General features: G+C 43.9%; 1 protein-coding gene across 2 annotated transcripts in view; it reads left to right on the top strand.

The window, feature by feature from the left end:
* PLXNA3 (plexin A3) overlaps window positions 1–15,034 on the top strand; it is a 94,275-nt gene that overhangs the window by 52,888 nt on the left and 26,353 nt on the right. For both annotated transcript variants that reach the window (XM_075259132.1, XM_075259131.1), the window contains exons 6-9: window positions 11,165–11,288; window positions 11,376–11,529; window positions 13,069–13,168; window positions 14,797–14,911. In XM_075259132.1, the coding sequence (XP_075115233.1) occupies window positions 11,165–11,288; window positions 11,376–11,529; window positions 13,069–13,168; window positions 14,797–14,911 (493 nt within the window). The remainder of the gene's footprint in view (window positions 1–11,164; window positions 11,289–11,375; window positions 11,530–13,068; window positions 13,169–14,796; window positions 14,912–15,034) is intronic.

Below are 15,034 nucleotides of genomic sequence, written 5' to 3'. Positions count from 1 at the left end.
TAAATTCAAGGGGAAATTCACATCCATGGACATTTGTGTGCTGATGGAGGAGACTGCAGAGTAGTGAGCGGCTGTAATTTATCGGCTTCTACGTGACCTTCCTGAAGTTGTGATTTATGGTTTTCTGCAGATTTGTGCTCCTGCGCTCTGCAGCCATGTGTTTTCTGTCTCCTGGAGGGGGTCATATAGAAAAACCAGGGCAGAGTGGTGACCATGGAGATGCTCCACTGTAGCCATCACAGCGCCCCCCTTTTCTGGCATCTCTCATCCATATATAACAGGTGTTTCTAGTCGTCGGCTCGCTGCTCTCCACACATACAGCTGTCGGCTGTTTTCGGCATTTCAGCTTCTTCTGCCGTCACTGGACATACAACCATGGCGGAAATATGTGAAAATCTCCCTTGAATTCTTGTTATCTGGAGAACATCAAACTCTGCGGTTTTATCAAGTGGTTGTGGGGGTGTTGGCTGCGAAATGTTCCCTATCCAAGGATGTCCATAACACGTTCCTCCATTCTGCACATGTCACAGTTTAGTAGCGCTGCAGATTCTTTGCTTTTATTTTGTGTTTTTTTTTGTTTTGTTTTTTTTACACTTTATGCTCCAGTCCCTTCCAGAGCTGCTTTCCAAATCCTACTTGTTCTCCTAGGAAATGGGCTAAGGTTTGTTTACACGCCGCCACCAGGCGAGAGAGTTTAGGTCTGTGCTCTAACATTGCATTGCTCTCTGCTATGGCGAACACTATGCCCTGAAACTTAGGTGGGATGTGCCCCTCAAACACACCTTAACACCTTAAAATATATACAGACCACACATCAAACCCCAGGAAAACCCTCTTTACAGCTTCCAGACCAGCCCCCTCCTATATACTGTCCCCATTCTAGAACCCCATCAGTAGTACCCTTAGACCAAACTTCCATAAATATAGACCACAAACCCCTCCACCAATTCCTATGCAGACCCAAGACCAGAATCTTCATCAATACAAACCACATTCCAGACCTTCATCAGTAATGACCCCAGCCGAAACCCCTGTAAATAGACATCACAACTTACCCCAAATACTGTTTAGACTCCAGACCAAATCTCTCATCAAAACAAGCCTCGCATCCCTCTCACCAACCACTATCCCCTACATGTATACAGATGCCATTCCAGAACCCCATCAGTAGAGACCCCAGACCATAAATACAGACCGTCCCACATATCTTGTTCACACCCCAGACCAATCAACTCCTCTCTACCGACTTTAACCCAGAACCCCATCATCAGAGACCCCAGATCAAACATACATAAACACAGACTATGCAACCCACCCCCTCCATACTGACCCCAAGATAACTCCTTCATCTATATAGATTCCGTTTCCAAAAATACAGACCACACATCAGACCACCTTTATACAGACCCCAAGCTAACTCCCAATCTACAGTCATGGCCAAAAGTTTTGAGAATGGTACAAATATTACATTTTACAAAGTCTACGGCTTCAGTTTTTCTAATGGCAATTTGCATATACTCCAGAATGTTATAAAGAGTGATCAGCTTAACAGCAATTACTTGCAAAGTCAATATTTGCCTAGAAAATGAACTTTATCCCCCAAAACACATTTCAACATCATTGCAGCCCTGCCTTAAAAGGACCAGCTAACATTGTTTCATTGATTGCTCCATTAACACAGGTGTGGGTGTTGATGAGGACAGGGCTGGAGATCAATCTGTCATGATTAAGTAAGAATGATACCACTGGACACTTTAAAAGGAGGCTGGTGCTTGGCATCATTGTTTCTCTTCTGTTAACCATGGTTATCTCAAACACGTACAGTCACCACTGCACTACACAAAAATGGCCTAACAGGGAAGAGTTTCGCAGCTAGAAAGATTGCACCTCAGTCAACAATCTATCGCATCATCAAGAACTTCAAGGAGAGAGGTTCCATTGTTGGCAAAAAGGCTCCAGGGCACCCAAGAAAGACCAGAAAGCGCCAGGACCGTCTCTTAAAAGTGTTTCAGCTGCGGGATCGGGCTACCAGCAGTGCAGAGCTTGCTCAGGAATGGCAGCAGGCAGGTGTGAGTGCATCTGCACGCACTGTGAGGCGGAGACTCTTGGAGCAAGGCCTGGTCTCAAGGAGGGCAGCAAAGAAGCCACTTCTCTCCAGAAAAAACATCAGGGACAGACTGATATTCTGCAAAAGGTACAGGGAGTGGACTGCTGAGGACTGGGGTAAAGTCATTTTCTCTGATGAATCCCCTTTTCGATTGTTTGGGACATCTGGAAAACAGCTTATTCGGAGAAGACGAGGTGAGCGCTACCACCAGTCTTGTCTCATGCCAACTGTAAAGCATCCTGAAACCATTCATGTGTGGGGTTGCTTCTCAGCCAAGGGAATCGGCTCTCTCATAGTCTTGCCTAAAAACACAGCCATGAATAAAGAATGGTACCAGAATGTCCTCCAAGATCAACTTCTCCCAACCGTCCAAGAGCAGTTTGGCGATCAACAATGCCTTTTCCAGCATGATGGAGCACCTTGCCATAAAGCAAAGGTGATAACTAAATGGCTCAGGGAACAAAACATAGAGATTTTGGGTCCATGGCCTGGAAACTCCCCAGATCTTAATCCCATTGAGAACTTGTGGTCAATCATCAAGAGACGGGTGGACAAACAAAAACCTACAAATTCTGACAAAATGCAAGCATTGATTGTGCAAGAATGGACTGCTATCAGTCAGGATTTGGTCCAGAAGTTGATTGAGAGCATCCCAGGGAGAATTGCAGAGGTCCTGAAGAAGAAGGGTCAACACTGCAAACATTGACTTGCTTTATTAACTCATTCTAACTGTCAATATAAGCTTTTGTTACTCATAATATGATTGCAATTATATTTCTGTATGTGATAAAAACATCTGAGAAACACACATAAAAACCAGAGGGCAGCAGATCATGTGAAAATAGAAGATTTGTGTCATTCTCAAAACTTTTGGCCATGACTGTATACAGACCCCTTTCCCATCTGTAGAGATTCCAGACCAAAGCAACCAACCAAATACAGACCACATCTCCCCTCCAAAATCATGTTCAGACCCCAGAGCCCTCCCCAAGTCCTTTTTAGACCCCAGCTACACACAATAAAGAAGAGACACTCACGAAGTCTCCCCTCCCCTCAGACAGCACACAATAATGGAGCATTACACCTCAGATCAGACCCACCTCTGTGTACCCACCTCTCACCGCCAGAGAATATGTTTAGATTGTGGCTTGTAGAATATATGACCTAATGGCAGGTCCTGACGCCGGGGAGATTTGACTTCTTCACAAAGTTCTCCCCTTTTTTGAAAGCTCCCCCGTATGTTCAGACCAATTGGGTCCGAAAATATCGTCATTTGGGGTATTTGTAGTTCATTATCTGCTTGCTGTAATTAAAAAACATCATATTTTTATTTCTGGGGAATTGTTCTTGGTCATGATGCTCACACAGTTATATGGTGTGTTACAAGATAGGACTGTGTTAAGCCTATGAACACACACTCTGCACGAACAAAACTGCACCCAATGGCCGCATGATTTTGAAGTTTTTACCTGCAAAATTGTTGCTGACATCTTGACCACCTGTCGCAGCGAGGCCGGGTATTCTTACTCCTTACCAGTCCTGCACCTGTGTGAGCCTCACATCACCTGGATGTAAACATGCTCCGACCATTCCAGTACACCTATACTCTCCGCTATGTCAACGGCATGGTGGACAGCTGTTACCCCACCCGCCCGGATGAAACGCCAATCACGAGAGCCGTCGCGCGCGCCTTTGATCTTCACTCCGCTAAGCTTAGAATTTTCTTAATCTTTTGGCGTGAAAACTGATCCCCGGAGCTGGAGGCGGCTGAGCTAATATCCCGCGCTGCCTCTTATTATGTTTTTTGCCGTTGGTATAATTCATAGTAAGATGAAGTGTCTCCCACTCCAGAGGTCAGCGCTCTTAATGGCCGCCCTGCCTCTCCTGATAATTATATCGCCTCCTCATCTCTCCTATTAAACGGCTAGGCTGTTAATATGGTAGTAAATCTCATGCCCTGTCCCTCCACACCCAGGCACGTTGCCCACCAGACAACCCCGCCTGTCAGCAGCACCCTCCTTCCCTCCACCCTGTCAGCACTTTGGCCTTCTTGCCCTCTCCCCCCCTCTTATGATGGTGATTAAAGCAGTCGTGTAGCCTGCCCCTGACCCCGCACAGTCCGCCTGTAATATATGACTATTGCTTTCTCCAGCTATTCTTCCTCCAGGGAGCAGGAAATGGCTGCAAACAATAGGGCTATGTGGGCGATCATTCAGGCCGGGTAGATACAAGGGTCATATACCCTGATCCTATTAGAATATGGAGGATGCCTTGTGCTAATAAAGGACTTTATAGGCAGCGCTCTTCCGGTCACTGGCACTGAGGACAATGAGGTGTGAACATTGGGGCCCCCGGAGACTGGGATCAGGGCTATTATGTACTAATGGTGGCCGGCCATTCACAGAGCCCACTGCACCGCCACCCGCCATGACTGTGCCCTTCTCTTTTGTTCACTGTGAACTGTGTCTGGGTAAAATTTAATTGCCTGGACGATGCACAGGGGACTCAGGGAGGGCGCATTGTACAGAAATTCATGAGTGTACAATGCCATTCGTATGTTCAATGGCATCCCTGGAAGTACGGACCAAGAGATCTACAGGAGATGCCTTAAGGCGGCTATTTCCATTATTCGTGGAAATTAAATGGTTAATAAACATGTCATCTAGTGACTCAAAGCATGTCCCCTATCTGCCAGTGTCAGGCAGGGACTTGGACATATATTGCTTTAGCAGTTCACTTTGGGTAGGGCGGACTGGTTCTCTTTGAGGGGATCCAGCTAAGGTAGAGAGTCTGACATGTGTGGGGGGGATATATGCAAATTAGCTTCCACCCCAGGAGGAAGAAAACTTTCTCTATCGCCACCTACAGTGCAATCTACAGGTAGCTAACCTGTAAGTGTGTGCATTATCCCTGTACTGTGACATCACTTTGTATTATCTCTGTACTGTGACATCACTGTGTGTAATATCCCTGTACTGTGACATCACTGTATGTAATATCCCTGTACTGTGACATCACTGTGTGTATTATCTCTGTACTGTGACATCACTGCGTGTATTATCCCTGTACTGTGACATCACTGTTTATTATCCCTGTACTGTGACATCATTGTGTGTATTATCCCTGTACTGTGACATCACTGTGTGTATTATCCCTGTACTGTGACATCACTGTGTGTATTATCCCTGTACTGTGACATCACTGTGTGTATTATCCCTGTACTGTGACATCACTGTGTGTATTATCCCTGTACTGTGACATCACTGTGTGTATTATCCATGTACTGTGACATCACTGTGTGTATTATCCCTGTACTGTGACATCACTGTGTGTATTATCCCTGTACTGTGACATCACTGTGTGTATTATCCCTGTACTGTGACATCACTGTGTGTATTATCCCTGTACTGTGACATCACTGTGTGTATTATCCCTGTACTGTGACATCATTGTGTGTATTATCCCTGTACTGTGACATCACTGTGTATTATCTCTGTACTGTGACATCACTGTGTATTATCCCTGTACTGTGACATCACTGTGTGTATTATCCCTGTACTGTGACATCACTGTATTATCCCTGTACTGTGACATCACTGTGTGTATTATCCCTGTACTGTGACATCACTGTGTGTATTATCCCTGTACTGTGACATCACTGTATTATCCCTGTACTGTGACATCACTGTGTGTATTATCCCTGTACTGTGACATCACTGTGTGTATTATCCCTGTACTGTGACATCACTGTGTGTATTATCCCTGTACTGTGACATCACTGTGTGTATTATCCCTGTACTGTGACATCACTGTGTGTATTATCTCTGTACTGTGACATCACTGTGTGTATTATCCCTGTACTGTGACATCACTGTGTGTATTATCCCTGTACTGTGACATCACTGTGTGTATTATCCCTGTACTGTGACATCACTGTGTGTATTATCCGTACATTTCAATGAGGCCAGTCTAAACTTGCTGCTGAAGTTGGTTATTGTGAATTGGGGACCAAAGCCATATTTTGCCATGTGGCCCCATGGTTACCTGTTAGACCCCTGGTTCCAGCCAGTGTTGGGTTATTAAATTATTAGAGAAGCTTAAAAAAATATGATATTAAGGACTAAGATTATTCCAAGATTAGGAAATCCGAATGCCAGATGGCTAAAATAAAAGTAAAATCATTAATAAAGGGATTTTTTCCCCTCTTTCCCAGTCTTTTGCCCCAAGTGGCTTAAATTAGATTTGTCAGATGATCAGATGCTGGATTAGAGGATTGCACTGTGCGGGGGAAGGGAGATGCAGCTGCCGGCAACATGTTCACTTTCGGATAGGTGATTTACAATGGGTTATTACAAACCGTCATGTCTGCACAGGTGTCTCTAAGGGTTCTGTAACCGTTGCGTTGCCCGAGGCTCCAACTGAAACAGTAATATCAGTACCATAGAAGCGCTGATTATAAGAGAAGTGTTCACACATGGTGATCGCAGCTCCCAGGATGCTACAAAACACCTGCAGCAAGAGATATGTCTGCTGCCGAGAAGAAGCCAGAGAATAGCAATAACCTAGCCCCAAAATAGATGGATATGTACTGTGAATGATAGGAATGTTTCCCAATAAAAATTTATAGTTTACATTACTAGCATTGTACCGTATTATACTCCAGAGCTGCACTCGCTATTTTGCTGGTACAGTCACTGCGTACATACATTACATTACTTATCCTGAGCTACATCTTGTATTATACTCCAGAGCTGCACTCACTATTCTGCTGGTACAGTCACTGTGTACATACATTACATTACTTATCCTGAGTTATATCCTGTATTATACTCCAGAGCTGTACTCACTATTCTGCTGGTACATTCACTGTGTAAATACATTACATTACTTATCCTGTACTGATCCTGAGTTACATCCTGTATTATACTCCAGAGCTGCACTCACTACTCTGCTGGTATAGTCACTGTGTACATACATTACATTACTTATCCTGTACTGATCCTGAGTTACATCCTGTATTATACTCCAGAGCTGTACTCACTATTCTGCTGGTGCAGTCACTGTGTACATACATTACATTACTTATCCTGTACTGATCCTGAGTTACATCCTGTATTATACTCCAGAGCTGTACTCACTATTCTGCTGGTACATTCACTGTGTAAATACATTACATTACTTATCCTGTACTGATCCTGAGTTACATCCTGTATTATACTCCAGAGCTGCACTCACTACTCTGCTGGTATAGTCACTGTGTACATACATTACATTACTTATCCTGTACTGATCCTGAGTTACATCCTGTATTATACTCCAGAGCTGTACTCACTATTCTGCTGGTGCAGTCACTGTGTACATACATTACATTACTGATCCTGAGTTACATCCTGTATTATACTCCAGAGCTGCACTCGCTATTCTGCTGGTGCAGTCACTGTGTACATACATTACATTACTGATCCTGAGTTACATCCTGTATTATACTCCAGAGCTGTACTCACTATTCTGCTGGTACAGTCACTGTGTAAATACATTACATTACTTATCCTGTATTATATTCCAGAGCTGCACTCACTATTCTGCTGGTGCAGTCACTGTGTACATACATTACATTACTTATCCTGTACTGATCCTGAGTTACATCCTGTATTATACTCCAGAGCTGCGCTCACTATTCTGCTGGTGCGGTCACTGTGTACATACATTACATTACTTATCCTGTACTGATCCTGAGTTACATCCTGTATTATATTCCAGAGCTGCGCTCACTATTCTGCTGGTGCAGTCACTGTATACATACATTACATTACTTATCCTGTACTGATCCTGAGTTACATCCTGTATTATACTCCAGAGCTGCGCTCACTATTCTGCTGGTGCAGTCACTGTGTACATACATTACATTACTTATCCTGTATTATACTCCAGAGCTGCGCTCACTATTCTGCTGGTGCAGTCACTGTATACATACATTACATTACTTATCCTGTACTGATCCTGAGTTACATCCTGTATTATACTCCAGAGCTGCACTCACTATTCTGCTGGTACAGTCACTGTGTATATACATTACATTACTTATCCTGTACTGATCCTGAGTTACATCCTGTATTATACTCCAGAGCTGCGCTCACTATTCTGCTGGTACAGTCACTGTGTACATACATTACATTACTTATCCTGTACTGATCCTGAGTTACACCCTGTAGTATACTCCAGAGCTGCACTCACTATTCTGCTGGTGCAGTCACTGTGTACATACATTACATTACTTATCCTGTACTGATCCTGAGTTACATCCTGTATTATACTCCAAAGCTGCACTCACTATTCTGCTGGTGCAGTCACTGTGTACATACATTACATTACTTATCCTGTACTGATACACAATAGCGAGTGCAGCTCTGCAGTCCAATGATGATATTTGAGGATGATGCTGGAGCTATCTTTTCCAGGTGATTTTAGGATTTGTGTCTTGTACTAGTGGCTCAGTCTGATCACATATCTTCTCATCTTGCTTGTTTCCTCGCTCCATCCTGGTGTTTCATGTTTATTAAGAAATAATTAATTTTCTTTCCTTGCTGTGGACGTGTTAGATGAAGGTGTGAAATCTTCCCCTATTCTCACACGGCTGTATCACATGGCGGTGTGAATATTCCGTATTCCCATACAGGTGTAGTTCCTCTGCACCTGTGTATTTACACCCGGCTATCACACTGACAATCGGAGGGTATGACCCAGATCACAGCCGTGTGCACAACACGTGTTCTCGCCTCTAATATGCTGCATTTATTGGCTGTGTTCACACACTGTGGCCATTGTGTGTCTAAGTTTTCAAGATCTCTGCATTTGGTGAATTTGTACATTGTCAAGAATTTCCCAAAGATTGTAAATCTACACGTTCTTCTCACAGCTAAGAGTTTGCGTATCCAGTATGTCCAATCAGTACTAATCTCTTTCCTAAGCTGAGAGTTTGTTACAATGTATCAGGGCAGGTAAAAAGTATTCCTGAAACCTGCGTTTGGTATTCTGTTTGGGGAGTCCTCTTGGGGACCCCTCGAACTGAATACCGAACACATTAAAAAGCGGTGAGCAATGAAAACACACGGACCCCATAGAATATAATATGTTTTCCATGCAGTGTCCACACAAGTGATGCGGAGAGGAAAGTAGTTCTTTAAGTACTTTTCTCTCTGCTTGACTCATGCGGACACTGCGCAGCAAACACACGGACCCCATTATGTTCACTGCTTTTTAATGCGTTCAGTGTTCTGTACTGGGACTCCCCAAAAGGAATAACAAACGCAGAATTGAACCAGAGAAAAAGAGATCCAGCACCAAAATTTGTTTTTGTTGAATTTAAAACATGTATTTTAATTATTAATTTCTAAAAAACATTGCGTTAACACCAAAGTGCTTAGAGAATATATAAAAAATAAATTGTATAATTCATACCAGTCCACGAAGACAAAAAAACATCAGACAAGACCTACATCAAACATGGCTGCCGCTGACGCGTTTCGAGGTAGTGTTACCTCTTAGTCATGTAAACGAGCAATCTAATAAAAATATATAAGATCGGTCTTAAAATTAAGGCCATCCGGATACCGAGTAATTAGCTCGAATATCCAGAATGCCTCACATTTCCGTAGTTTTCTGCTCCAGTCACCTCCCCTGACTGGCCTGATTGCTCGTTTACATTTATGGTACACATATTTTTCAACATTGTGTTTTTTCATATATCAGCTCCAGTTATCCTCTTGGGTAACATCTCCAGTCCATAGGGTTAGACTAAGGTTCATTGTCCCCTTATTCGCATTGGGGATACATGGTTTTTATAACCTTTAAGTAGTTTCACCTTATTTATATAACAGCTATTATGTCTTTTGACAAAGATAATATTGCATAGTACAGCAATTGATATTATGTAACATATCGCACACTTACCTATTGTATCCGTGGTCCTGGCAACGCATTGTAAACTAGTGTTTTCCATCACGTGTTATATCACGTGATCGGGTCTCTGCTACTGAATCTCTACTTCCGGGTTGCAGCTTTCATCCGCATGGTGCGGCTATATGTGTTCCTTAGATTGGAATTCTTTGACATGTGAACGGGGACATAACTCTATGGGATTTTTTTACCTTGAAGTTTTCCTGTTCACGGGGGCTGCTTTCATCTGCAGCTTTCATCCGCATGGTGCGGCTATATGTGTTCCTTAGATTGGAATTCTTTGGCATGTGAACGGGGACATAACTCCATGGGATTTTTTTTGATACACTTACCTTGAAGTTTTCCTGTTCACGGGGGCTACCCATTATGTGATGATAACTCCCTTTCGCTACGGTAAGCCTTTGCTAATATTCTTTACAATACATGCTAACTTCGCTATTCATGAATCTCTTATGTATATAGAGTTTATTTATATGATCGGATTTATTTACTTATATGTTCATTTCAGTCCAGTGTTCACACTTATGTTAAAGTTTTTTGTATTCAATGTCTAATTGTGGTTTCATGTGTTGCATATTTTCGTCTAATTATGCTCAGACTGTTTCAGGTATATAATGGGGGTTTATGTTCAGTTTGCTATCGCTATGACTAAGAGGTAACACTACCTCGAAACACGTCAGCGGCAGCCATGTTTGATGTAGGTCTTGTCTGATGTTTTTTTGTCTTCGTGGACTGGTATGAATTATACAATTTATTTTTTATATATTCTCTAAGCACTTTGGTGTTAACGCAATGTTTTTTAGAAATTAATAATTAAAATACATGTTTTAAATTCAACAAAAACAAATTTTGGTGCTGGATCTCTTTTTCTCTTGTGAATACTATTCTATTGCCCGATCCGGAGGGCAGATTCGTGCACCTGAATGAATATATATAAAATCAATGATTGCGGTGGCTGTGGTGAAACTTTGTTTTGTATGCAGAATTGAACCAGGCCTGACACTTTCACACACTGGATACAATTGTAGCAAACCCTCAGCTGTTTGTACTATTCAGTCTGCATAGCTATTTAACCCACCTATAAACCATTCTCCCCCACAGGTGCTGCCGAGAGAGTGAGTGCGAGCGAGCGTCCGAGCCCCACCGGTTTACCAGTGACTTAAGTCAATGTGTCCGCCTGGATGTGACCCCGAATAACGCCTCCGTCAGTGTCCCCGAGCTGCTGGTGAGATGTCTGCTACATCCAATGCTGCAGAGCTGAGGTTATCATCTGTGCTTGAACGTGACACTAGCAGTCTCCTTCTCTTTACAGCTGAACCTGTCTGTGCAGAACGCCCCTGACCTGTCCGCGGGGGTCACCTGTATGTTTGGTGACTTGGCTGAGAGCGAGGCCGTGCTGGGAGATGGAAACATTCAGTGCTCGTCCCCTTCACTTCGGGACATTTCCAAGATCACTGGAGGACAAGGTGAGATGGAGGACCCGGAAACCTCTCTCCACCTCCCTGACCTTCAACACCTATTACAAGATCTCTGCTTGTGTTCAATGAATGGAAACCTTTCTGCACCGTTACGTCACAGTGTTTGCTTTCATTGTACCCAGTCTAGCTAATCCTATCCCTCTTCTGAATTGCTAGTTTGTAGCATTCATCTTCCTCAAACTCTAGACTGGATGTAACTATTGAAAAGCTTCAGCTGTGCTTTTTAAAGGCTATTCCACTGAGAGCAAGTTACCACCTGTCCACAGGATTGGGGTAACCTGCTGATCGGTGGGGCCTGACCCCAACATTCCTGAGTCCTGGGGTAGTTTCACAGAAGCTGGAGCTCTGAAGGTTATTAACACCTGTTCAGACTGGGTTCCAGTTTCAAGATCTCTGCTTGCAGCCAGTGAATGGGAGAATACTAAATCCAGCGCTCCAGCCGATGTGAAACTGCAACTCCCAGCGTTGCTTCAGTCACTTGTATATTAGTTTGGTAACAGCAGAGTCAGCATGCATGCTGGGAGTTGTAGTTTCACAGCAGCTGGATCGCTGAAGGTTTTCTGGGTCTGGTCTATGAGAATGTTTCGTTGTCGAGTGACTGACCTTTCTAGACTCCCGGTGACCAGGTCAGCAGCCCTCAGCTGTGTAGAGGTGCCTGACACTACAGCATTGTCACTGTACGGCTGAGCCATTCTATCCCAGCCTCACACATTATATAGTCATTCTACATTCATCCTGTACTAAACCTCACCCTGCTGTGCCCAAAATAACCTTGCACACATCTTCCCTTCCTCTGTCAATGATGCCGCCGTGCCTTCTCTGTTTGTCCTCACTTGCCCTGCCACTCCGGATCTTTCCGCTGCTCATCTATTAGCAGTACCATACTGCACCGTATCCTCTCTTGTTTCTATATCAAACTAGTGCCAGGAAATAGTTTGGATTATGCCCATGGCAACCAATCAGATGGCACTTGTCATTTTGCTGGCACTGGTATAGCATACAAAATCTAAAAGGGTTTTCCAGGCCTATCCTTAGGATCAGTCATGAGCTGTTTGAAGAGGCGGTGATCTCTTTCCTGTACTGATGACATAATGTTCACTCGTAACATAGTACCGCAGCAGCTCAGTCCCATTCAAGTGAAATGTAGAGGCTGCAGCCTTCACCTGAACAGTGCAGCTTCTTCAAGCAGCTGATCTGTGGGGAGCCCAGGTGTTAAACCACTCCACACACTTATTGATGACCTATTCTAAGAATAGGTAATCACTATGTAAGTCCCAGAAGTTCCTTTTAAAGGAACACTCTACAGTTGTGATGTCTAGTGCTGGACTGAATGGTTGGGCATGGCAAGCAACTCAACGTTTCATGCTCCAGCCCTCGGCCGCTAGACATGTAGCTGTTTTAACCAGGGCGTTCATTTAAGTGATCTGTGGGAGTTTCCCCTAATATCCCCTGTACATGTATTACCTGTCCTGCGCTGTCCCCTCCCTGTTGTCACTGCACTTGATACTAATGATGTCTGTATTGCAGGAGCTCTACACACCGTTCAGCTACACCTGAAGTCCAAAGAGACCGGCCTGAGGTTCGTCAGCACCAACTTTGTGTTCTACAACTGCAGCGTCCTCCAATCGTAAGTTAGGAATCTTTTTTTCCTCCAGTATTAGAGCTGTATGGACCCCCCCCCCCCCCCAACTTCCTAATTGACTTTGCATTTTAGTACTGTACCATTTATAAGACCAATGCTTGCTGACAGTGAGCCTAAATATTTCCTTCGGACACAATCACACAGTTGAATGTGGAGCTGAATTTTGGGCAGATTCCACCTCAAAATTGGCGTTAGATTCTGTCTTCTATTCATTTCAGTGGAAGCAAACGCTGATTTATCTATTTATTCCCCCCCCCCCTCAGCTGATTTTTTCCAGCCAGCATCAAAAATAAGCATCTTGCTGGATCCTCAGGCAGGTACCGCCTCATAACTCCAATTGAAGTGAATGGGAAGGCAGAAAGATTTAGCCTCAAATTTATGAAGCTGATTTTTCAGCTTATACAAATTCCATTGTGTGAACATACCCTTATATGAACCTCCTGATATCGGAGAATCTGATCCAATGTTCCCAGACTATACACAGTCCTCTATCATACTGTGATTTGACCTGCACTGATACATGGTAGCAAACTCTTTGGGAGAGAGATTTGCGCTGCAATGTATTTAGCTGACGGAGGGTTGTCTATAGACTGGATGCAGCTAAAGCAAACCCTCAGCTGTGTAACCTATTGGGCCCCTACAGGATTTTTTAGTGGCTTGAGGTTTCTTTTCACTGACTGCAAGCTGAGATTTTGAAATGATGAAAGTACTTTTGCAGAATGTTTTCCTTCACATTATAATTCCAGTCTGCTCATAGGCTGGTGTGCAACAGCCGTGCACCTTGCCTGTCTCCAGTGTTCGGGGAGCGTCTTGACTTTCTTCCAGATCTCTTCCGCTTGGCGGGGTGTAGTCATGCTGCATCATCAGGCGATAAGCAGGAAAATTTAATTACGAGCCATCCGTGTGCAAAGCAGAGTTTTTTGGTTTTGTTTTTTTTTTACTTTTTTCTCTCATTCAGATTCTGAATTGTAAATGGCGCTAAACTGTCTGATGCTGCCGGAAATAGACGCCGCAACAGTGGTGATTAGTATTTTAGGATGTGTTGCCGGCTCCGTGCAAATCAGTGCAGAACGTGGGTTCAGCTGCAGTCAATGGGAAGCGTAGGCCGAACTGTAGCGCACGGATCATCAACCTGTTGTGAAACTACTACTCCCAGCATTCTCCAGTCACTTCTTTGCATGTTCCGAATACAGCCAAAACAAGTGTGAATGCTGGGAACTGTAGTTTCCCAATAGCTGGAGTGCTGAAGGTTGCTGATCCCTGCTGCCTGAGGTAGTGTGAAATCCTCACCCTGTCTTATTATCGCCGTAGGTGGCCTATGTATCCTCCTTGCTTTACACTGCAGCTGTTATAATTGTATAATAGAAAGATAAACTGGATGTCCATGTATGGAGAGCCGAGTTATGTGTTAGGCCTCAGATCTATGCTGCTCCATAATCATCAGAACTGAGAATCGGACAACACACTCGGTCATGTGAATAGGGTCTTAGTCAGTTGTACCTGGTCTGGAGAGGTATAAACCTATATGAGTACTTAGATCTTCATGTGAACTGATGCCGAATGCTGAGAGTAGTTGTTGCAGGTGTATAAAGGTATTGATGTCTCTTGTGCAGGTGCCTGTCCTGTGTGAGTAGCGCCTACCCGTGTCACTGGTGTAAATATCGTCACATCTGTACCCACAATGCCGATGAGTGCTTCTTCTTGGAGGGGCGAGTCAACAACACGGAGGTACGTAGCACTTGGTAGGTCTGTAGCCTGGGGGTGGGCTCTGCTCTCATCTTCTCCATGTAATGGATACGACTGCCCGCCATCCTCAGATCTTACTAATGATAAAGAAGCTTCCCACCACCC

The sequence above is a fragment of the Leptodactylus fuscus genome, chromosome 11 (genome assembly GCF_031893055.1).
Source record: "Leptodactylus fuscus isolate aLepFus1 chromosome 11, aLepFus1.hap2, whole genome shotgun sequence".
Taxonomy (NCBI): Eukaryota; Metazoa; Chordata; class Amphibia; order Anura; family Leptodactylidae; genus Leptodactylus; species Leptodactylus fuscus.
The sequence above is the reverse complement of the archived record's forward strand: the minus strand, read 5'-3'. Positions and strand labels throughout refer to the sequence as shown.